This window comes from Penicillium chermesinum, assembly GCF_028974085.1.
Source record: "Penicillium chermesinum strain IBT 19713 chromosome Unknown utg000007l:1.0-2695246.0:1.0-2697696.0, whole genome shotgun sequence".
In the NCBI taxonomy this organism is placed as follows: domain Eukaryota; kingdom Fungi; phylum Ascomycota; class Eurotiomycetes; order Eurotiales; family Aspergillaceae; genus Penicillium; species Penicillium chermesinum.
In genome coordinates, this window is record NW_026695317.1 from 2,391,505 (window position 1) to 2,414,485 (window position 22,981).

General features: G+C 52.0%; 11 protein-coding genes across 11 annotated transcripts; 5 read left to right on the forward strand and 6 right to left on the reverse strand.

Moving 5' to 3' along the window:
* Positions 1–28: 28 nt before the first annotated feature.
* Positions 29–531, reverse strand: N7468_009652 (SCP2 sterol-binding domain-containing protein; the record flags this gene model as incomplete). The annotated part of the gene is made up of 3 exons (XM_058478948.1): positions 29–192; positions 258–467; positions 516–531. 3 exons carry the CDS (start codon positions 529–531, stop codon positions 29–31), a joined length of 390 nt encoding a protein of 129 aa, XP_058327278.1.
* An 880-nt stretch (positions 532–1,411) lies between these two features.
* N7468_009653 (uncharacterized protein) lies at positions 1,412–2,117 on the reverse strand (the record flags this gene model as incomplete). The annotated part of the gene is made up of 2 exons (XM_058478949.1): positions 1,412–1,783; positions 1,830–2,117. 2 exons carry the CDS (start codon positions 2,115–2,117, stop codon positions 1,412–1,414), a joined length of 660 nt encoding a protein of 219 aa, XP_058327279.1.
* Positions 2,118–4,078: 1,961 nt separating this feature from the next.
* On the forward strand, positions 4,079–7,753 carry N7468_009654 (DEAD/DEAH box helicase; the record flags this gene model as incomplete). The annotated part of the gene is made up of 6 exons (XM_058478950.1): positions 4,079–5,148; positions 5,200–5,245; positions 5,277–5,365; positions 5,431–6,193; positions 6,246–7,679; positions 7,739–7,753. The coding sequence occupies 6 exons, from the start codon at positions 4,079–4,081 to the stop codon at positions 7,751–7,753; spliced, it is 3,417 nt and encodes a 1,138-aa protein (XP_058327280.1).
* A 765-nt stretch (positions 7,754–8,518) lies between these two features.
* N7468_009655 (Ran family GTP-binding nuclear protein) lies at positions 8,519–9,636 on the reverse strand (the record flags this gene model as incomplete). Its single annotated transcript, XM_058478951.1, has 4 exons — positions 8,519–8,928; positions 8,995–9,148; positions 9,248–9,340; positions 9,574–9,636. The coding sequence occupies 4 exons, from the start codon at positions 9,634–9,636 to the stop codon at positions 8,519–8,521; spliced, it is 720 nt and encodes a 239-aa protein (XP_058327281.1).
* Positions 9,637–10,094: 458 nt separating this feature from the next.
* N7468_009656 (putative 26S proteasome non-ATPase regulatory subunit Nas2) lies at positions 10,095–11,007 on the reverse strand (the record flags this gene model as incomplete). The annotated part of the gene is made up of 4 exons (XM_058478952.1): positions 10,095–10,226; positions 10,298–10,578; positions 10,703–10,775; positions 10,840–11,007. The coding sequence occupies 4 exons, from the start codon at positions 11,005–11,007 to the stop codon at positions 10,095–10,097; spliced, it is 654 nt and encodes a 217-aa protein (XP_058327282.1).
* Positions 11,008–11,589: 582 nt separating this feature from the next.
* On the forward strand, positions 11,590–14,295 carry N7468_009657 (putative Rho guanyl nucleotide exchange factor; the record flags this gene model as incomplete). Its single annotated transcript, XM_058478953.1, has 6 exons — positions 11,590–12,510; positions 12,567–12,767; positions 12,817–13,035; positions 13,093–13,318; positions 13,369–13,924; positions 13,962–14,295. 6 exons carry the CDS (start codon positions 11,590–11,592, stop codon positions 14,293–14,295), a joined length of 2,457 nt encoding a protein of 818 aa, XP_058327283.1.
* A 322-nt stretch (positions 14,296–14,617) lies between these two features.
* Positions 14,618–15,069, forward strand: N7468_009658 (SBDS family protein; the record flags this gene model as incomplete). Its single annotated transcript, XM_058478954.1, has 3 exons — positions 14,618–14,781; positions 14,847–14,970; positions 15,034–15,069. 3 exons carry the CDS (start codon positions 14,618–14,620, stop codon positions 15,067–15,069), a joined length of 324 nt encoding a protein of 107 aa, XP_058327284.1.
* Positions 15,070–15,482: 413 nt separating this feature from the next.
* N7468_009659 (mismatch-specific DNA-glycosylase) lies at positions 15,483–16,553 on the reverse strand (the record flags this gene model as incomplete). The annotated part of the gene is made up of 1 exon (XM_058478955.1): positions 15,483–16,553. One exon carries the CDS (start codon positions 16,551–16,553, stop codon positions 15,483–15,485), a length of 1,071 nt encoding a protein of 356 aa, XP_058327285.1.
* Positions 16,554–16,935: 382 nt separating this feature from the next.
* Positions 16,936–17,229, forward strand: N7468_009660 (uncharacterized protein; the record flags this gene model as incomplete). The annotated part of the gene is made up of 1 exon (XM_058478956.1): positions 16,936–17,229. The coding sequence occupies one exon, from the start codon at positions 16,936–16,938 to the stop codon at positions 17,227–17,229; it is 294 nt and encodes a 97-aa protein (XP_058327286.1).
* Positions 17,230–17,709: 480 nt separating this feature from the next.
* Positions 17,710–18,197, reverse strand: N7468_009661 (uncharacterized protein; the record flags this gene model as incomplete). Its single annotated transcript, XM_058478957.1, has 2 exons — positions 17,710–18,083; positions 18,140–18,197. 2 exons carry the CDS (start codon positions 18,195–18,197, stop codon positions 17,710–17,712), a joined length of 432 nt encoding a protein of 143 aa, XP_058327287.1.
* Positions 18,198–20,657: 2,460 nt separating this feature from the next.
* Positions 20,658–22,478, forward strand: N7468_009662 (putative NADPH oxidase (NoxA); the record flags this gene model as incomplete). Its single annotated transcript, XM_058478958.1, has 4 exons — positions 20,658–20,772; positions 20,830–21,073; positions 21,123–21,513; positions 21,615–22,478. The coding sequence occupies 4 exons, from the start codon at positions 20,658–20,660 to the stop codon at positions 22,476–22,478; spliced, it is 1,614 nt and encodes a 537-aa protein (XP_058327288.1).
* Positions 22,479–22,981: the final 503 nt, after the last annotated feature.

Sequence of the window (22,981 nt, forward strand, 5' to 3'; positions counted from 1 at the left end):
TCTCAAATGTCGATGGGTATCTAATTCTTTACAGCTTGGCCTTGCTCTGGGCCTTCTTGAGGACGGGCTCCATCTTGGTAGCCTTCATAACGTTGCCCTTGATCTTCAGCTTGCCGCCCATGAACAGGCGCTGAGCGTTGGCCTTGCCGGAGACGAGAGAGGCGAAGTCTTCGTCGGAGAGTGAGAGAGTGACTGTTGTGATGAAAAGAGTTATTAGCGTCCCTGCCATCTTAACGCCGGGATGTGGATAAACTCACCATCAGCCTTGCCTCCTGGGGGAGTGGCGCCCTGGCCAACCTCACCCTTGTCCTTCAGGTCGAGGTACCAGCTCTGCTCCTCACCGCTGGAGTTCTTGATGTTGAAAACGACGATAGTCTTCGCCTTGCTGATGGCGTCCTTGCGCTCCGCCTCGTCGGACTGCAGGGCGGAGTTGATCGCGTCGAAGGCGGCGGAGGAAGGGTGGGAATCTGTCTGGGTCAGCGGATTTCAACGAATGGGATACGGTACGGCGCTACCTTTCTTGAGAGACATGGTGAAGATTGTTGGATTGACGGGGAGGAAAGGGGGAAGAAGCTCAAGGCCAGGTTATAAGGGACGATGATGAAATAAGGCTCCGGAGCCTCGGCTTACCCACCGCTTCACATGTTGTCCAGCAAACCCCCGTGTTTCCCCACACGCGACCGAGGGAGCTCGATTTGCTGCCACAAGCTTGCAATTTACGTGCTTTTTCAAGGCACAAGGCCCGTGATCTACCTTTATCCCCATGTGGCCCCCCCGATGTGACTACCCCCGTACCTTCCTGACATCTCAGGAGTTGAGAAGTGGATCTGGCCGGACCCAATCCCTGACCTCACGGATCCGGTAACCATCGCGACGCTATAGTCGGACCACGATCGTCGCTGCTTTCCCCCTACAGAGCCACTCTCCACTAGTCCCCGCTTAATTCATACCCACGCGCCGACGCCGCCAGCCACTTCACATGATTCCGACATGCCCCAGCGCCTATTTGGGTATCTGGTCACTCTGCGCTTGTGTTTTTGTCCTTGCATCGCCCCGGTACCTCGCTCCATTTGCCACACGTCGGTTGGCGGGCTGAGAACAATGGGTGCCTTGGAAGAACTGCTGTCATGATGTTTTATCATTGTGCGCCATCGCTACGCTCGTTTAAGGCCGCAAACGCGTCGTCCCAGGTCCCGGCTCGGATACCTTGAAAGCCCATCACGCGCAAGGTCTGCTTATGGTCATGAATAGAGGAGGCTATCTGCGACAGATCCATGAAGGCATTGCGAACTTCCATTGTGCAACAAAACGTTCGGCTCTTTATCCCAGTGAAAGGCAATTTTTTGCAGCCTGGGAAAGCTCTGAAGATACACCTGGATGGTCGGTTGGCATGCTAGCCCGATGGGCACAGCTATCTATATGAATCGTGAGGTGTCGAATCTGCAGCCATCTCTTTCTCGAGGTGAGCGAAGCACCATATGATAGAGTTGGTCACAGGTATGATAGAGCCCCTGCGTGAACCAGTCAAAGGGACATGCTGCGCAGTAGCAGTAGATTGGCCCTGCTCTACTGCAATTCGCAGTGATATCAGCGCGTAGTCCACCACGTTTCGGCGATATCGGTGGCCCGAAAGTTGACCTCCGAAGACGACCTTCGGATGGCTTAGACCTCCCATCAACGATAACGCGTGGAAAAATGACGGCACATCTGTGGCGGCATGGCACAAGGGAAGGATCGCTCGACTAGTAAAGAGGTGACTTTTCGATTGCCGTGCCGCGGGCCACTGCATGAAGCATTTGGTCGCCGGAGTGTGCAGGCAAAAAGATTACTCCGTGCCGGCACCATCGATTACTGGTGGCAAGAATGTCTCTGCAGAATGTGGGATCTTGAACATCAGGGTGTGGATGTGCCTCCTCATGCGCACGAGCGCTGCGATGCACGACAGCCGAGTCAATAAGCAAGATCGATGGGGTCGTTGCAAAGACTGACAATGCTAACCGAACTGCGAGATCTCGACACTCCAGGCGATATGCAAGGTCTTCCTCTTCCAAGAACTGTATGAGCCTGTAAAAGACTCGGCGGCTCGTCAAAAGCTCCAGCAAGATGTTTTTCACCATTATACTTCATTGGTGTCTAGGCGCAATCAAAAGATTTGCTCTATTGAAGCTCTGGCCAGGGCCCGAGGACTGTGAGTCCTGAAACTGACCATATTTCGCTTGGCGTACCTTGCCCTGCCCCCTTTTTACTTTCTACTGATATTTGCAGCGCGACATGGCTGATCGCATATGTGCTGGCATTGGACTGTTGGGATCTCAGCTGCAAAAGCAGCTCGTGAATCATCGAGGCCGTTGAACAAGCTTGAGTCTACAGGATCAGAATCAAATATAGACCACGTGTCTGCCCGGGTGCCTTAAAATGCAATTGACTAGGACTTATACATGTCCGTAAGCGTATGAATCGGGGTGTTTATCTTTACATCATTGCAAACTCCCAGCCATAAATAGCTGGCCTGGTGCAAATTCCGTGGGTGATCCCATCCTGTAGACCCTGGTTTTCCCAACTACACAGTGCGAACCTGTAGTGAGCAGTCAATCGCGGCAAATCCTCTCGGCTTGAAGAAGGCTTGCCCATATCCCTCTTGCTGAATTAAGGAGTTTATTGCCATTGAAGGGGAATTTGGCTTAGCAGAAAGAACTTTGCAAGTCGATCATACCAGCACGCCACGTAGGCCAACAAGTAGGCAATACAGCAACTGGGGACATCCAGAAAATATTAAATGCACATTGAAAACATTTTCCCATTTATTTCATCTAAATCCTGGTTCAATCCTGCTAGACTGTATACCAAGCCGTACTGTGCTAGGACAAGGTTTGGTCTGTTTGCAATGTTTACACTGTTTGCCCTTTGTCTGCGCATGGTGATAGCGATAACAATATAAAAAAACAACAAATTCGTCTCAGCCAGTCTTTGCACTCAAGGACAAATTGGAATCTTGATGGGAATCTGTGGTCGTATTCTATCCCGCTGTTAGATCGTATGCCACACTTTATGTTGTAGTTTGCAGACCCGGAGATAAGTTTCGTCTCTTCGGACAATACGGAAGCCGCTGTACCTGAAAATATTTATTTAGCCGCCCTGACAAGAATTAGCATCGCGCTACGCAGCTCGACACTTAGGCCAATCTCGCCGGGACCTTCGAGTGTCCTGTTACCCGGGTGGCGCCCGATTCGCCTTGCGGCTCCAGATTGACCCAGAACGCCCCGGACTCTCCATTCTTCGTCCCGCCGCAGTTCAAGTCATCGTCCCCCTCCATCGCATCTTCAAACACGATCCTTCCTCCTCCGCCCAACCTCCCCCTCCCCCGGCGACGCGATCTGGTCCGAATCTTACCCGAATATTTTACGCCTTGATCTGTCTTGTTCCTCGTGCATCCTGCAAGCTACAAAGGACGCGCGCGTTTGCCCGTGCAAGACTTTCTGCTCAACCTTGGTTGAAGAAGACCCGTCCATTCCACAGCCTTCGTTCCTGACTCGCTCACCTGGGCTGACCTGCGACGAGATTTCTGCAACTGAAACCTTCAGTTCTCCTATCCCCTGCGCATGTCGTCCTCCCACTGCGTCAACGGCGAACGGTCACTTGGGGGTATCACGTCACTTTGCGCCAGTGTTGCCTAGCTTCAACAACCCCATTTTTGCCCCTCAAAGGCCTGTACATTTGCGCTCCTCGAACGATATCAGTTTCATGCCTGAGTTATTTCTGCAGACAACGTGTCCGGAGGCATTTGACGGGGGTGCCCGCGGGTTGTTCTTTCTGGTCAATACCTTACCGTAACTGGATACTCTGAGAATCAATTATCGCCTGGTCTCTGTAGTCTTCCAATCACACTTCGAGTCTGCCTTTCATGATCGCCTTGGTATTAGAAGCACTCAAACCGCTTCTCTGAGAGTTGAGACTGCCTCCATTTTTTCGATATTTCCGGTTATCGCCGCTTGGTTCGCCCTTGCAACAACCTCAGCTCTCACACTTCTCAGCTCTCACACTTTCAGGCGGCTCAAAGCTACCTGGTGTGTCGGTCAGCATGCCCTCAGCCATGGTGAACGAAAACGAGGTCGAGCTCAGCAACATTCTTGAGGAGATCGAGACCTACAAATGGATCCTCGAGAGTTATGCTCCAAACGAAACAGCCAACATCGAAGACACCAAAAGGACAATCAGGGAATTGGAGGCCAAAGTGCGCCAGCTCTGTGGCGAGCCTTCTCCAGTTCCAGAAACAGCTCCTCCTTTGACCTCACCGCCGCGATCGATGGCTGAAACACCTCGGTTAGCATCACAGGTTCCACAAATGACCCCATCTCCTCATCAAACCCGGACCATTCCTTTACCACAGACATCCGGACATTGGCCGTCTTCTGCCCCTTCTCCTTTTGGAAACCCGCCTATACCTGCCAGCGGACAGAATGGGTGGTCCTTTGCCAATATACCTTCTCGGTCTTCAGCTGTCGATTCTCCCCGTAAAAGAGACCGCCAGGATTCTTTTGAGACCTCTACCCCTAGCCAGTCTGTCAAAAGGACAGCTGTGAACCCAGCGCTGTCTCGTGTGGATGCTATCAAAAAGGAACTTGCCATGCAGTTGGAGAACAACGTCAAGATCCATGCTGATATGAGACACCCTGATGCAGTCCGGCGAACTGCTGAGTTTGAGGACAAAAGTGAGGCTGAGGTCCTTGACGAGATCGACGCGGAGGAGGAAGAAAGTCGGCGAACGATCGAGCTCAAATATCAAATGGAGATTGACGAAGCATATGCTCGATCTTTACAGGCACAGTACCTGGTGCCAGGGCATGATCCAGAGTCTGAGTTGCCCTTACAGAACACTCTGAGGCGGTCTGCTCTACCACAGCCTCAGCAGTCCTACCGATCATCCTCCCAACCTTATTCATCCACCAGTCTACGTAGCGATGCTTTTCACCGTGGAATGTCACCTGTGGCTGACTCTGACGATGGATTCGATTCTTCTGACAGTCTGGAAGAGATTACCCCAGATGCCTGGAGATCTCGGTTTGGGGCTCCAACTATGCCTGGAGGTTATCCCCCCAAATCCGAGGCCACCATCTCACCCTCTTCCTTTGCCCTCGCAACTGATACCAGGTGGTCCGTACTCTAGCTATTTTCCGACGATGCATCAACCGACCCACAAAGACCCGTTGAGGGACGCTCTCGGGATGCCCCGGAGACTTCCATGGATGTATGATCGTAGGAATCTCTCATTCATGCAGGACCCAGCTCGCACAGCCCATCCTGAAATGAAGGTCTTCGATGCGATTCGCGAGCAGCAGGATATGGATGAAGATGCGATCGACTTTGAGTACGTTCTCCTCAGCTCTTCTAACAGTTCTCCCCCTAGGTACACATAGTTAACTTCTCGAGCAGGATGTACAAAGAGGAGGACTTCCCAACAGACATCAAGACTCTTCTCACGGGCATTAAGGATATCAACAAGGCAACCAAAGCTGATACTGACGCCGGACCTTCTGCACTAAAAGTGACTCTGATGAAACATCAAAACATTGGGTTGGCATGGCTCAAGGCCAAAGAGGATAGCACTCATAAGGGAGGAATCCTCGCAGATGACATGGGCCTCGGGAAAACCATCCAGGCCATCGCGCTGATGGTAGCACGGCCATCCACAGATCCAGAACGGCACCCTACCTTGATTATTGCACCAAAAGCACTCATGGAACAATGGCGGTTGGAGATCGGCCGTCATGTCAAGCCTGGGTTTCACCAGCTAAAAGTATTGATCTACCATGGCGCCACGCGTAATACTCCCTGGAAGGAGATTGCACAGCACGATGTCGTGATCACGACTTTTGGTACCCTAACTGCCAATCACAAGATGTACCTCCAAGCAGATGAGCTTGAACGGCAAGGTAGGGACGTCAGCATAGTCGCAGCAACTCGTGAGAAAGCAACGTTCTTCACCCCTAAGAGCTTATTCCACCGGGTGATTATCGACGAAGCCCAAAATATCAAGAACCCAGCTTCCAAAGGGAACCAGGCATGCTGTGCATTGGACTCTCAATTTCGCTGGTGTTTAACCGGTACACCAATGATGAATCGGCTAGAGGACTTCCAAGCATTGCTCAGTTTTCTTCGAATTCGTCCATACTGCGTCAGACAAAAATTCAAACAGGTATGTACGGCTTCTCCATACAGAAGAAACACTGCTGAAGAACCACAAACAGGACTTTGTTCGGCCATTGAAGAGCGGATATGGCGAGGAGAATGTTATGGTGCAACTCCGAATTCTCGTCAAATCAGTCTGCCTTCGTCGTACGAAGAAGACAAAGATCGACGGCCAGCCAATCCTGCAACTTCCCCCAAAGGTCATCGAGAAGGTGCACGTTGTCTTTAATGAGACAGAAAGAGAGCTCTACGATGAGCTCAGTTCCAGTACCCAACGGACGGTCACCCGCTTATTGAAATCTGGTACTCTGGGCCGGAATTACAGCCATGTGCTTGTACTACTTCTCCGGCTGCGACAGGCGTGTGATCATCCACACTTGATTACCGGTGGCAACTCCGGTCCGCTAGCTCCAGCAGTCGAAGGTGTTGATTTGATTGCCAACGCCAAACTCCTAGCTCCCCCCGTTGTAGAGCGGATCAAGAAGATCCTCATTGCCCCAGGGACCAACAATGGCGACGATGGCGACGATGGATCATGTCCTGTCTGCTTTGATGCGGTCGAGAACTCAGTCATCTATATTTCCTGTGGGCATTCGGTTTGCTCGGAGTGTTTTGCCAAGATCACTGACCCAGCTCAGCTCGCGCGGGTATCTGACTCAGAGTTTGCTAAGTGTCAGAACTGTCGCAGCGAAGTTGATCCCCTAAAAATCACGGATGCTGTTTCGTTCAAGAAAGTTTACGATCCTGCCTTAGCTGAATCTCCAGATAAGCCAGCAGAAACATCAACCGAGACCGGATCGGCTTCAACCACGGCTTCAGAAACAGACACAGATTCGGATCTAGATGACTCGGAAACAGGAACCTTGGCCGAGCGCAAGTCAAAGCACAAGACTCTTGGTGAACTGCGCTCCAGTGGCCTTAGAAACAAGGCAGAGAAGAAGAAATACTTGCAGCGCCTGGAAAAGAACTGGGTTTCCAGTGCCAAGATTGACAAAACTATGGAGATCTTGCAGGCGAACGAAGATCGTGGCCAGGGCGAAAAGACAATCGTCTTCAGCCAGTTCACCGCACTCCTGGATCTCCTCGAAGTCCCCATCATGCGCCGCGGCTTGGGTTACATGCGATTTGACGGGAGCATGAATGTTAACGAGCGTAACATCTCGGTGGCTACGTTCACGGACAACCCCGACTGCCGCATCATGCTTGTGTCGCTCAAGGCGGGGAATGCCGGGCTGAACCTCATCGCTGCTTCGCATGTTATCATCTTCGACCCCTTCTGGAACCCGTACGTGGAAGATCAGGCCATTGATCGTGCTCATCGGATTGGCCAGTCCAAGGATGTTTTTGTGCATCGCTTGCTCATCCCAGATACGGTTGAGGATCGTATTATCGCCCTCCAGGATAAGAAACGAGATCTCATTAGTGGTGCCCTGGATGAGGGTGGTACTCTAAATGTCTCCCGCCTTGATACAAGGGAGTTGGCTTATCTCTTTGTAAGCCGTCTTTCGAGTGGCTTATGTCCTCCACTAACTGGTTGTTATTTCTCTTCTAGGGCGTACGACAATAAAAACATGCGGCCAATTGGTGTGTTCTACCCTTGCTAGTAAGATTGAGACAAACACTTCTTCTGGATGCTTCTTCCTGTCTCTTAGATGAGAATCGGGGATTGTGCGTCGGTCTCCCTTTGTTAGATTAGATCTTTTGGTTCTTTTTTTTGGTTCTTTTACTTTTTCTTCTTTTTTCTCGCGAGGAGTTCCATGGCGGAAGGATTATTCCAGGCTGTTACCGCTTTGCTTTCCCATATACCCTTGTGCTTTAACGATCCTCCGCGTTGTTGGACCCGATAGACAACACTCCTGCTTAGAGGTTGCTATAATGTTATTTGAGCTTCAAAAGATTGTTTGAATCAAAGTAGATATTCGCTCGGCAATTGCCCTGTATTTTATTTCGTAACTATCAAGTAAGTTTTTTAGGACGTCAAAGAGGGCTTGCTTTTTATGCAACGCGTGCTCATTCAGGGTAGAAAAAAAAAACATTGAGATGGTAAGTCTAACTACTAAGGTCGGGGGAGGGGAACAAATCAAATAAGGTAAAAAAAAAAGAGCATAATCGTGCCGTCCCTTTCTTCAGACCGCCGCTGCCCCAGCTCGCATCATCGTATCGTGATTCTGATAAGTGGTTCTGCAATGCGCAAAACCCAACAGTCGTGGAACATGTCTTCCCTCTTTGGGCTTTCTTTCTGAAAACACGTGAGCAAATGGGGAGAGACGAGGTAAAGAATACCAGCGTTCATCCTGGTAAAAGTGCACCCGGTGGCGCGAACTGAGCCACTTTACAGGTCGGCATCGTCCTCGTCGGGCAGGGGCTGGTTGGCAGCAGCCTCCATCTCCTGACGGTATTTCTCGATCTGCTCGTGGTCGACGGTGACCTCGGGGGGGAGCAAGAGCGGGGGCGGCGACGAACTCCTATAGTTACATGTTAGATACCGGGTCATTGGGGTCGGGTGGCAAGAAGAGGGAGTCGGGCTTGTACGTACCAGCTGAGGGTTGCCAACCAGCTTGCGGGCGAGCCACAGGAATGGCTTCTCGAAGTTGTAGTTGGACTTGGCGGAGATGTCGTAGTACTGGAGGTTCTTCTTGCGGTGGAAGGTGATGGTCTTAGCCTTGACCTTGCGCTCCTTAACATCGACCTTGTTACCGGTCAGGACGATGGGGATGTTCTCGCAGACACGGACGAGGTCACCTGGATAAACAATTAGTCAAAACTCGATGGAGATCCTGGGTCGGGGGTAGTCGCAGAATCACTTACGGTGCCAGTTGGGGACGTTCTTGTAGGTGATACGGGAGGTCACATCGAACATGATAATACCGGCCTGGCCGTTGATGTAGTAACCATCACGGAGACCACCGAACTTCTCCTGACCAGCGGTATCCCAGACATCGAACTGGATGTTACCCAGGTTCTATAGGATTTATCCCAGTTAGTTGGCTGTTGGGTCGTTTGCCGGAAAGGCATATTGGGATATTGTCGCAGAGCGGGGCTCGGCGGGGCATCAACATACGGTAGTGAACTGGAGCGGGTGAACCTCGACACCAAGGGTGGCGATGTACTTCTTCTCGAACTCGCCAGTCAAGTGGCGCTTGACGAAGGTGGTCTGTCGAGGTGATTGAGAGTTAGCGATGGTGCGCGCAGATGATAGGGCGTCGGGCAAGCAATTTCTTCGTCTTTGTTGACAATGGCGGGGCAAGGGAGGAGTGGACATTCGACAAAACACAGCGCTTGTAGGAGCGCCCCCATCGGAAGACGACGATGGAAATTGAGATACTGAAGTCCTCCACAAGCGCCGCCAGAATGAACCGATTCCCCAGGTATTCACAGGATCCTTACCTTGCCAGTACCACCGTCACCGACCAGGACGAGCTTGAAGGTAGGTGGGGCTTGATCAGTCATGGCGAAAGTTTGAAAATTCGAGCCGGATAAAAAACGGTGAAGGAGATTCCAAGGAAGGAATTCGTGGTAGAAGTGGGAGTGGTGAGAGATATTCGCAGGGGTGGAGAAAAAAAGGGAAGGGGAGGTTTTTGGTTTTGCAATGCTAAGATTTTGCCCAGCGGTCACGTGTCCGGGATGCCTGGCTGACGTAGTGGGAACAATGAAAACAAAGTGAAGGCGGGCGGATGAAGACTTTATAGTCTTGTTCTGTTTGCGCTTTACAGGTCTGATGCTCAACCAGGAATTTGGCTCTTGATTTCTAATCCAGTTTCATGATTGTGGTGGTAAAAGGGGCCTAAAGTGAAGCTGGAGGCTCGTTATTCGTGAGTTTCCCACTTCCGCCATCTTGACGGCCCGCAGCTCGGTTATGTAGCCTAACGGTGAACTCTGGTCCGTCCACCCAGTTGCCTAAAGACCCTCTACAAGGGTACCAGGTGACAGCCCAATAAACCCCGGCCACCCCAATTGCGTCGGGGAGTAAGCTGCAATTCCAGCTCAGTAGTCTGTGATCCACCCTCCTCCTTGCGCGACACCTGCACTAGGACAACACGCTGCAGTACCAGTTAGCTCAAGGGTTCTGTATGGTTCCGGCCCAATATGCGGAAATGCACTAGCAACTTACCCCTTCGTTTTGCCGGACAACCTCTGCGACCTTGGACAGGCGTTCGTGGTTCAACCAGTGTACATTGCCAAAGCCCCGGACCAGGTCGCCCGGCTTGAGACCTGCTTGGTCAGCTGGACTCCCTGGCTCCACGGTGTTGACTTTCGCAAATGGCCGTCCAGGCGCACCAGGCTCGGAAGTGCCAGAGGGGGCTACAGATGCGGGGGGCGCAGAAGGCACGGTAGTGCCATTGGTGGTTGCGCCTTGCGTGTTTTGGAGTTGGGCGAAGTGGGCATGGAGCCCTTTTCTCTAGATGTGTCATGAGGTCTTTGTGGTCGTTTCGTAGTCGAATGATTTGAATACGAGTATGGCGCACTAAGCTGTGTCTTTAGCACTGCGGCGCGCGGAGGTTGTAGGCCCACGTACCTTGAGGCACGTCAATATCATCGCGCGGGAACCCGTCGAACGTTGTTAGAGTGGAATTCATGGTGACCGATTGCTGTAGTATCGGACACTCGTTAGACTCGACTCCTTAGAGAAGCCCATTCATCTGCAAAACGCACCGTAGTAAGCACCTGGCTAAGCTCTTTGAGCTCCTCCTCGATCCGGTCTTTCTCTTGCATCAGTTCCACCATGGATAGCTTCGACAAGTCGCGGGGGGCAGCCCCGGACGTCGGGCCAGACGCCACGGTAGGAGCGTGGATGTTATGATCCTCCATGATGCCTACCATGATCGCATCAAGTCACAAAAAAAGGTGGGGAAGGTTATCGGCACAGGCGGTGGGTCGCTTTATATAAGCGCATAGGAGCCGCCATAGTTATCTATATTTGCCCCCCATATCATCTCGGACTTTTCGATCGATTATGACGCTAACAGTCCTTACGTGCTTGCCGTTGATTGATAAAGATTCATAAAGTCAGCCCAATCAGCAAATCTTCGCGCAAAATGCATTCGTATCCTATATACTGTCCTGCGAAATTTCAATCCCACCTGTTGAGGGGCTTCACCTCATGACGTACATGGATGGGATTCAAATTGGCGGTTTCTCAACACAAGAGCTGACTAGCACACAAGGGCAATTGTGTTCGAAATGTTGTTGCCAATCCGGCGGCTCAAAGCTTTTTGTTGCTGTGTCTCTGAGAACGCGCCTTCCCTGCGAGCTCTTTTCTTTCTCCCGCTCGCGACTGCCAAATCATGAAGCTGGAAAGGAGCCGTAGAGCTGCTTGGATCGGCTGCATCGCCTTCTTCATGTCATTCAATACGAGAGTTCTGACGGTTTTGTGCTCGGCTCGCCCCTTGCTTGGTGCCGACTATGGAGCATCAAGATATGGACGAAGAAGAACTGCCTCTCGTCCAAGAAGGTGATGCGATCCAAGATGACGGTAAAAAGGATGACCTTACGCCGACTCAGCCCGCGTCCCCAGATACTCCGTTCAAGAAGTGGATGGACAGTTTCCGATTTCGAAAGCGCGGCGTCTCGACAATCCAAGAACGCTATGTGTTTGGGTGGCCGTCGCCTCCTAAGGGGTCTTCTCCACGAGGTTCTCCTTCCCGGCCTCCGATTCCTTTTGACCAAAGCACGGAGAAGGGGTCTCCGCGCTCGTCAATTCTGCACACTGTCAGAACAACGACGATGAGCACGTCAACAAGCCAGGCTACGAGATCCCGGGGCGCAACAACGAGCACGGCCAATCAAAGCACTACGTCTGATATGCGGAACTCGGCAGACACTGATCGGTCACATCCGGTCTTCGTAGATCAGGCGGCGGAGGAGCGAGCGGGCAAGCGACGAGAGGTGGTGAAAGAGCTGGTGAAGACAGAGGTGAATTACGTCCAGGGACTAAAAGCTCTGGTCGGGGTGAGTGACGAGACAAGCTGCTATGAATCCCTTGTCTGGATTCTCATTCAGTTTGCGCAGGTTCTCTCCATTTTCAACGCCCGGGGACAGATCCAAGAAAATATCCAGCAGATTTGTGGCATCCACGAAGACTTCCTGTCCCAGCTGCGAAAAGTCTCGCCATCGTCGGCCGAGCATCTTTCGCATGACTCTTCCGATCTTGTTTCCAGGGGCATGGACAAACCCACGGGTACAATGACTTTGAATGTACTGAGAAATTTACAGAATCTATCGTTGAAACCCCGTGGCGCCAAGGCTGCTTACAATCAGAAAGTGAAGGCACTCGTCTGCGACCCCTCTGAATCTTTGGAGGTGGCTCGAGAGATCGAAAGATTGGTGAGCTTTCCCTCCTCGAGTTCGCAAATGCATGCTATCTTGCTCACGTGTCATAGTCGGCCTCCTTTTCGACATATGAAAGATTCTGCAGCAATTACGAGCTGCTCAACCAAGATATAAACCTCTTGCGTCGCTCAGTTCCGGACTGGTCCACATACGACCAGGGAATTGAAGCCTTGTCGAAATCTGTTGCATCTACAGCCACTCGGAAGCAGGAAGAGAACAAGTCTATGTCGATGAATGATCTGATGATTAAGGTAAATCACCGTGGCTTCTCCATTTGCTCGCATGCTTACGGAAGCTTAGCCCATCCAACGAATATGCAGATACCCTCTCATCCTCCAGGAGTTGATGAAAACCACCCCTGTCAGCGACAGCCCGTCTGCCCACGAGGCCATCGGCCAAATCTTGGAAAACTTGCGAATCCTCGTGGCCAGAATAAACTCTGCAACAGGAAATCCAGTCAATGAAGACCGAATCCAAAAGACTTTGCTCCTGCAGAGCAAGCTTCGCTTCTCCGAGCATGTACGTGTACATCCGGTAGTGACGAGGAAGCCATGCTAACCCGCAGATGGAAACCAGAACGCCTTTAGGGATATATACAGAGACCTTGGGCCTATGGCACTATGCGGCGTGCTCTTTGTTACCTATCAAACCCCGTCTCAGATCACGGGGGAGTTCATGGTGTGTGTATTATTCCATTCACATTTTCTCATCGCCAGAGGACTTGGTGACTGTCATCGTCTGGAAATCGTTGCTTGTATTTATATGGACGATGCGAACATGGATGGCCTGCAAAATGGACGGGGTAAGTGAGCAGGACACGACACAACTCGAGAACAGAAATTAACGTTGCAGGTATGTCTTGCTACGGGTGCCCTTTTTCGTGGAAAGTATTGTTCCAGGCGGAAGACGAGACGTATGAGCTTGTGTTCAGCGCAGCCTCAGCTATCGAGGAGAAACTCTGGAGGACGGAGATTTTGAAATGCTCTGCGGCATTGGCAGAGATGGTCAAGCCAGGGGGACCATGGGATCCTCGAAAGTATTTTTATATGTCTTTGAATCTTGTGGCGTTGGGTGTGAGCCATACCCAGTATACTGTGGCCTCTCTAACGCGCCGGACTTCCATGGACTCCATGGCGCTCTCGCGCAAGTCCCGGGCACCAAATGTTATCATCCGAAAGACAAACTGCCCGCATAGCTCTGAAACAACGAGTCCTGACTCGGAAATGTTCCGGCCTGGGAAACCGGAGCCTGAGTGCGGACCGATCAATGTCATCGCAAAACGGTCAGATCGGATCCGACTAGAGCGGGCAATATCTGATATCTACACTCGAGATGTCTTGCCCATGCCTGGAATGGCTACCGGCCGGGGGAGATCTGTTCAGCCGCAAAAGCCTGAGGCGCCGTCTGAGTATACATGCGTTTAAACGATCCAGCTCAATCAGCAGTTCTCATTCAGCGGCGTTGGTCCCTGAATCGCGCTCTGTCGAGGAATACAGCGAAGACAAACAGCTTATCCCGACCCGCGATAGCTCGGGGGACCAGCATTCGATGGATCAAGACTGCGAGTCCCCAACCACCCCCAATTCTGCGCACTTGGCCTTTCGACTCCGGCAGACCCCTGGGGAACCCGGCTCTGTCTCGACCCACCGCCGTGACAAGAATCGAAGCCTGGATAGCACCCCGGATTCTCCCTCTCGAAAGAAATGGGGCTCGCCGATGACTCTTCTGAATGCGCTCTCACCGAAATCCCCGAAATCGCCCAAGGCGCGAGGAATGTAGACCCCTGTGATGGCGGGGTGGGGAAGACATGATGCATGGCTTGGAAAGTGGGGGGTTCCGCCTGTTATTATTATTATTCCAATAATCCAAAAAGCGCAATTGAATTTATTAAACCCCCCTCCTAGCTCCACTTCCACTCTTGGATGACGTCGTAAGATAGAAGCAGGGAGACACTTGACCCGACAGCTCCTGAGCTGCCATGACGTCATTTACCATCATCATCATCACGGTCCTTTAAAGCTCTCCCCACCCTCCTCAGCTCCCACTCATCCTCTCCCAACTGATTGATCCAATACTACCCTGTCTCATTCGAACCATCACAATGCCTCGCGCCAACGAAACTACCAGCAAGGTCTTTTACAAGGGCAAGACTGACGACTTCGTCATCTTCGTCGACGACCTTGACATCCTGCAGAAGTGGAAGAACGACCGTAGCATTGCATTGTCCGATGTGCTTAATGGCTGGAAGATCTTCGTGACTCATGGGTACGTTTTTTTTTTTGCGCTGATTGAAGCTATATCCAAAAGCTCTGAAGCTCACATTCCAAAAGACACGGCCCCCAGGGCATCCTGGACACTGCTTCCAACTCCCAGCTCGAGAACGAGTTTGGCACCAAGAACGAGGATGAGTGCATGATCAAGATCCTCGAGGGCGGCGAGTACCAGACTGCGGTGGTAAGTTATCTATTATCTTGGAGCCGATGGCCAAGCATCATGCTAATCGTTTCCCCCACACAGAGCCGTGAGCGCGAGGGCCCCAACAAGCCTCGCTAAACCCTCCTCTTTGCATCTATGCGCTCTCGATGGCGCTGTACACTGTACATGTACCTCTCCGTCTGAGCTCTTCCTCTGATCTCGAGAAACATCCCTCGTCGGCAACATACCCCGCCGCTGATGTGGGGCATCACGAACAGCAAGACCTCATTTGGGGGGTTTAAGGAGTTTTGGTCTTCGGATTTTATTGCATATGAATTACCACAGGCTTCTGCACCTGATATCATGAGATAACGAAGATGAATGAGAGATCTCTTCACAAATCCAAATACTACCACCCAAAAAAAAAAAAGAAACCATCTCAGCCTCGAGCCAGTAAAACCTTTTCTGCTTTCATATCGTACCATATTGTCATTATTCATATAATCTATGCATAGATATCTCCCTAACTGAGCTAAAGACTAGCAAGAATCTTACTCTGATGCTACCATCGTCATCCCTCTTTCCTCCCTCCGCTGCACAACCCATTTCCCCAACTCCGCCCAAATTGCCTCCTTCTCCGCAACGCTCATGGACGCCGCCAGCCCACTCGTCGTGGTCGCCACAAAAACAGGTGCCCCGCCCCGCTCCTCTCCAGCCTTCCGCCCCATGTTCTCGCTCTCATCCTGCCACCCATACCGGAACTCCTCCTTCGTGATGGGCCGCCTATGCCGCACCCGCCAAATCGCCTCCCAGATACTCTTCCCCACAATGCACACGGCTTCCGGCTTCTGCGCTGCAATCTTCGCCTCGAGCTCCGGCACCCCGGCGTCCATCTCCGCTTTGGTTAGCTCGCCGCCGTTGCGCGTGGGGCGGGCCACGATATTCGTGTTGCCGACCGAGTAGAGCTCCGGCAGCCGGTACGTATCTGAGGGCGGGTGCCGGATGGGCGTGATGCCGGACGAGTGCAGGAGTCGCCAGAAGAGGTTGCTCGGGTGGGCGTAGGCGAAGGATGTGGTCGCGGTCATGATCCCCGGGTTGAGGCCCACGAGGAGCAGGATGAGGTTGGCAGGGATGGTGTCTTCGAGGAGGGAGGTGAGTTTGGCTGGGGTTGGGGCGGGCCGTTTGCGTTTTGGGGTGCGTTTGGTGGTGGTCTTTCTGGTCGTTGGTCTGGTTGGATGTGGGAGGGCGGAGGAGAGCTTCTGCGAGCGTGGGGACCGGCGAGGGTGTGTTTGGTAGATATCCGTAGTCTTTGCTTCTGCTTTGGATCGGGCGGGCTTTTGGCGGCCTTTGTTGGATGTGGTTGCGGTGCGGCGCTTGCTGCGCTTTTTACCGGCCAAGTCTTCCGTGTCGTCTCCCGCGGAGGATAGAGAAGAATCAAGCTTCGAGAGATCATCGGAGGGGTTGTCGGAGCTCGGCCGTGGGCCTGGAGCTGGAGGATTAGAGTGAGTATGTATAAAATGGTTGAGTCGGCCATGGAAGCTTGTAATTTTGTTCACTGGCACATCTTCAGTTTCGACTTCAGGACTTCCGGGCGGATTCCCGGAAAAGTTTGGCGATAACATATTGTCAGACATTGGAGCGTCAACACCTTCTCACGATGTGAAATTGGCGACCGCAATGGAGGTCCAGAGAGGCTCTACGGTTATCTCCGCAGTCTAAGTTGTCGAGTGCACTTGCGGTCCCATGCCTCGTCTGATATCTGACCAAAGGAACCCAGCCATACAATCCTGCTAGGCGACTGTCCTAGACTTCTGCTTTCTTTTTCTCCCCTTTTCCTTGGATCATATATCTCCCAACAGCAATGCGCTCAGTAGTGGGCTTGTTCCCTTGAATTGGACCGTTGTGGCAATAAATCCTGAAATGGAGGCGAGGAAAGGCAGGATCCGCGGAATGTAGATAGATCGCAGACTTGTAGTTGGTGAGATTGCGTGAAGAGGCGGTAAGATGAGAGTCACTCTCATTTCACCGCCGGCCCCGGGAGGAAAGACCTGCTACAAATACAAGGCCATGGGGAAATCACCATCTTCAATGGTATTGAGCATGGGTGATGCTAGTGTTGTCATCCACATTGGCCCCACTGGCAGGTCCAATTCACTGGCCTTCAAGCTGGCTTCATGGTTGGCTTCCAAGGCGGGGAACGCAAATGATTCAATATTATGTCATTGCTCCCTGGTTTGCCAGGCGCTAAACCGAGCCAGCCCCAGCTGGTCTCCTCGAAGCGCCAAACGTACGCTTTGAATGTTCTAGAAAGGAGATTGCAGGAACTATGGGGCTTCTATTAAGTCATGTGCCTGGGCGGTATGGCCCAGGGGCCCTGGTCTGGTTGTCAGACCCATGTTGTCAGACCCGTTGTGGTCAAGATCCTACATTCCAAATATGACATCCATGGACACGAGCCTGTTCCCTGCTTGGCAGCCCGAATGAAGCCCTCCTACCACTAGCACTGGAAATCCGATTCCCTCTCTTGTAGTGTCTGCAGAGTACGCATATGGTTATATACACCAGTAGCTGAGGTGTCAGAAGACAGTGGCACCATAAGAGCAGGTCACGACTGAGGGATTATCGTATTAGTATGCCTGCGGGTCGAAATACCACATCACCAGTACTAGTACAGACAAAGCGTGAGGGAAGGCCTTAAGAGTCGTCATGGGGTATCTCATTAAATTTTTACACTATCTGCGTCCGATGCAATCAATGCACCCAACCGACAACAAGCAGCTACCCACTGAGCAGCGCTGAGCGTTTTGGTAATGTCCATGGTTCCGCACAAACCACCTCGCCTTCACTGTAGGCCCAGAAGTACACCGCCACGCCAATCAGATAATATAAGGCCGGGTCGGTGCCTTGGTAGATGAGAGCGCAGAAGAGAGCGCTGAGAGGATATAGGATGATTCGGAATTCTATGCTTCGATGGGGAAAGGTCCCCGCGAGCTGTTTGAGCGGCCATTCCCAGGCAAGACCGACGAGGCCCATGATCAGATTCAGGATTTGAAGGATGGGAACGGGTTCGACGGCGCCGTCGAGATTGTGGGATATGAAGTCCCAGAACACTTTGGGCCAGATGAAGCCTTCCACAGCGGCAGCGATTTGAACTGTAGAAGTTGACGTTAGTACTAGGCTTGGATACAAGCGCAAATGCGACCCTTACATGTTGAAGCCACCATGATGATCAATCGTGCCCAGTGGTTCTTGATGAGCCTGCCCATCTTGTATTACGTTGGTGCCGGAGTATGTGCGATGCCGAATCTCCCAGCCAGCGAGAGATCTCAGCTCTATAGGCGGGCGCCGTTTTTATCAACTGGAGAGGCTGTCTCCCAAGGCGCTTCCGGGTGTTTTAGCTTGCGCCGGAGGTACGAACACAAGTTGAGTCCCAGAGGTGTGGCAGTGCTAACACGCCATCAGGTCGGTTTCAAAGATCATGTGTTTTGAGAAGTTGCGAGAGGAGGTGTGGTTTAGGGTAAGTGGCCGGAGCTAGATGGGAGCTTGACCAGGTGAGAAAAAAGAATGCCCTAGAGGTGCATGTTCTCAAGGCGAGCGGGGAAGGCCATGCATCTATACTTAGCCCCGGGCCACCAGTGAACCGAATCCAGATAGGAACGCAAGCTGCATGGCGCTAAGCTTGACATCCGCACGGAGCCCGACTAATCCAGCAACTCAAGCAAAACACGAAGGCCCCAGAAGGGCTTTGCCATGGTGAACCGCACAGAGAAACTAATCCGCCAGCCAATGAAGACTCAAGGTGCCGCGAGTCGAGCACAACCCCTCCTGGATTTTCTTCAATAGGGCTTGTCTGTGATACAATTGGCGGAAGAGGGATGTGACGGAGCGGATCGTAATGCGGGAGGAAGCGAATCACTGTCCGTCATGGAGTATACGGCGGGTCCCTTGGCGTGACGAGCTGCAGCTCATTGCACCCATTAGCGCTGGCTGGGGTTGCCGTGCGGAAAGTCTAAGGGCTTGCGACACGTTTCCATCGCAGCGATCTAGGGGATTTTGGACCGGTCGGACTCTCGAGAAATGCTAATCTACCTCGTGTAAGGGACGAGCTACAAATTTTGCGGGTTCTGAAGCACAGTCGGTTTCACGGCCCTTCGATCAGACTGATACTTTGGTTGCGCTGTGATGCTGTGATGCTGTGATGTGTTGTAGTCTAAGTGGGTCGACTCGTGTTCGGGTTGACTCTGATCTTCCAGCAACAAATCAGTTCTGACGGGACCGCACTATATTTGGACCAAGATTCCTGATGGAGACTAGAGCTCAAAAGGCACAGAGCGGTGCAGTTCACCGACTGGTGTAAGTGGTGGGATTGGTCGCCCTCGAACTGAATCCCGGGCCCCGGTGTGATGGGGGATGCCAGCGCTTGCAGATGAGCCCTGATTGGCGCCTTCAACCCTTTCCCAATATTGCTTCACCAGCCGCTTTTAAGATGGTTCAAATCTCTAGCAACTCTCGGGTTCTTTTGCCTATTTGATTCCTTGCAGAAACTGCCCTGACTGTTTTGCCCCACGAAAACTGCCGGGGAAAATTGTCTCGCGTGGCACGTTGCCGGCTTTTCCACCGTGACTCGTTTCTCCATTGGCGATTCCCTGAGATCAACAAGGAAGATCCAAATCCATTGCAGCATGATCTGACGAACATGAGCCCACACTGGTTCCCGAATTCATCCTAACGCAGCTAGCTCAAGGCCCACCGAAGCTCAACCTGAAAAGTGCTCCAGGTCATGAGACCGGAGGACGTATCGCAAAGGAAATAACCAAGAGTAATGAGGAGCTAAATCAAAGTGCCAGCCAGTCAAAAAGAGTTGTCTCGTGCTATTTTGAGCCGACCCGACGTATCGGAAGGAGACGTCGTAAAAACAGGCAGATTTTATCGACGTGGCGTGGCCTCGTAAGACCGAGACGTACACTCTGTAGACCTCGAATGGAGGTTCCCCAGAAGTAGTGGTAGAACGGGGAATTGGCGTTCCATAGTGCCGTTGCTAGGTCCCCCCACCAGCGCCTATCACATCTGAGAACCGATCCAAGGTCATGAAATGGAATTTCCAAAGCACTGACCTATCAAACGGAAGGCATTGGGCGCGAGTCCATCGGGCTCGGCTGGTGCGTAATTATAGATCGGCCCCCCCTCACCCCTGCAGCCAAAACCACAACGCTGGGATTTTCAACCTCCGCCTTTTTCTTCTTCCATCCTTGCTCAACGTCATGCCAGCTTTCCAGTGATCAGGAGATAAGACATCCCATGCGTTGAGGAGCCTCAAGAACCCGGACTGCGAGATCTATCTTGAAACGCCCCCAATCGCCGGCGCTTGCCCTGCGCGAACTGTTGCAAGTGGCCCGACTCGCACTCTGCCTCGAGGCTGACCGAAGCCACTTGCGCAGACTTCCGAGTTGACCAAAGCATTTTGGTCCAAGTGGTCCTCCGGGGCGCCGTCTATGGCGAAGCAAAAGCGTCGCCGAAGCCACCCACATTCAAGTTTCCTCGTTGTACGACTTGTGCTCCGAACGTGAAGCTCCATCGTTGCGACTCGGGAACGAGCGTATATCAGCACGACCCCGAATCTTAGCGAAAGGTCGCAGGTTGCTGGCCAACTGTCTTGCTCGTCACTCCTTTAATCTTTGCCGCTGAAACTCGTCGCTGGCCGACGAGACAAAATTTCTCTAGACAATATGGTCGCAACTAATGAATCTTGGCTGAAAAGAGTCGGTCTGACTCCCGCCAAGATAATATCTCTATCTACTCTTCTGGGCCGCCCATTTTGGTATCTTCGCAGTTGGATGGTGCGTTTTCTTTTCTTCCAAGCAGAATGCACTTGCTGACATACCGATAGGTACATTCAAGCCTCTAGCAAGAGATTAGCGCCGCTGAATACACTCAAGTATTCGGTCTGGATTTCTAGAGGCGCAGGTCTGACGCTTTCATTTGACGCGACCTTGATTCTGCTGCCCATGTGTCGGAATATTCTTCGTTGGCTGAGACCCCAGATTCGATGGCTACCCTTAGACGAGTCGGCTTGGTTTCATCGTCAAGTCGCCTACGCCATGCTGTTTTTCACTTGCGCTCACGTTTCAGCCCATTATGTCAAGTAAGGCACTCCCATAAACCAAATGGAGCAAAATCCTGACAGATGCCAGTTTCTACAACATCGAAAAGGATCAGATTCGCCCTGAATTGGCGGTCGACATCCAGTGGAAGCAAGCAGGAGGTATCACGGGCCATGTCATGCTACTATGCATGCTGTTAATTTACACGACTGCGCACGCCCGAATCAGACAACAAGCCTTCGAAACATTCTGGTACACGCATCATCTGTTCATCCCATTCCTGCTGGCCCTGTACACTCATGCTACGGGGTGTTTTGTCCGGGATAGTAAAGAGCCCTATTCCCCATTTGCGGGGTCTAAGTTCTGGGGCCATTGTTTAGGATATGAGGGGTGGAGGTGGGAGCTCGTCGCATTTACTTTGTATCTCTGCGAGCGAATCTACCGTGAAATCCGCGCTCGTCGAGAGACGGTGATTACCAAGGTTATTCGCCACCCTTACGGTATGTGGACGCTGCATTGAACAAAGGTGAACGGTCCCGCTAACAAAAGACACCAGATGCGATGGAAATACAATTCTACAAGCCGAGCATGAAGTACAAGGCCGGCCAGTGGCTGTTTCTACAAGTCCCCGAAGTATCCACCACCCAATGGCACCCTTTCACCATTACTTCCTGTCCTTTCGATCCATACGTCAGTATCCACGTCCGCCAAGTAGGAGACTTTACTCGCGCACTGGGAGATGCGCTTGGTTGTGGTCCTGCGCAAGCCAAAGACCTCGAAGGCCTGGATCCAAACGGGATGTACGAAGTTGCTCTGCAGAATGGCCAGGTCATGCCGCGACTGAGAGTCGACGGGCCCTACGGAGCACCAGCGGAAGATGTGTTTGAAAACGAAATCGCGGTGATCATCGGAACCGGCATTGGTGTGACGCCCTGGGCGTCCATTCTGAAGAACATCTGGCATCTCCGCTCGAGTCCAAACCCTCCACGCCGTCTCCGCCGTGTCGAGTTCATCTGGATCTGCAAGGATACATACTCTTTTGAATGGTTCCAGGCCCTGCTCTCTTCCCTCGAGGCCCAATCCGCTGAAGCCGCTGCGTACGACACGCACAATGAATTCTTGAAGATCCACACATACCTTACCCAGAAACTCGATACCGACACCGCGGCGAACATCTACCTGAACTCCGTCGGTCAGGCTCTGGATCCTTTGACCGAGTTGCGCAGTCGGACCAATTTTGGCCGCCCGGACTTCAGGCGCTTGTTCGTGGCTATGCGCAACGGTTTACAAGACCAGTCCTATATGAGCGGATTGCAAACCTCGGGTGCCACCAAGGTCGGTGTTTACTTCTGTGGACCAAATGCAGCTGGAAGGACGATCGGCGAAGCGGCCAGAGCCGCATCGACCAAGGACGTCCGTTTCAAATTCTGGAAGGAACAATTCTAACTTTTATGCCTCGTTTTGCCTTCATTCTCGTTTTACTCTTCGATATTTGGCTCCTTTCCAACTTTGCCTCCCTGCATTGCACGACTTTATGAGTAACGACATGTCTTTTTTTTCTCTCGATCTTTTGCTATTACTGTTTACCCGGCTAGTTTCTACGGCCCTGCTCTCTCTATCGATACATGCTGTATCTTGTCTTGTACTATAGTCGATGACTTCTGCTTAGGATTTCCAAGATTCGGAGATCTACACGTGAAATCAATTCGTAATAGTCGTTCATTTTTCCATTACTTACGAATCCCCTTTGAAATTGGATACTGCGCGCCATGCATTTTACCACGGCGTCGTACGCAGCCTTGGATGACCGCTCCTAATATTGATCACGCTCGCGGGGAGAAAGACAAGACGAAGATAAGAAACACAATTAGTTCGTGTGACGGTGATACAGATTATGTACTAAGACAAATACTACTACAGATAATCCCCTACGTGTCAAAGTCGGGATT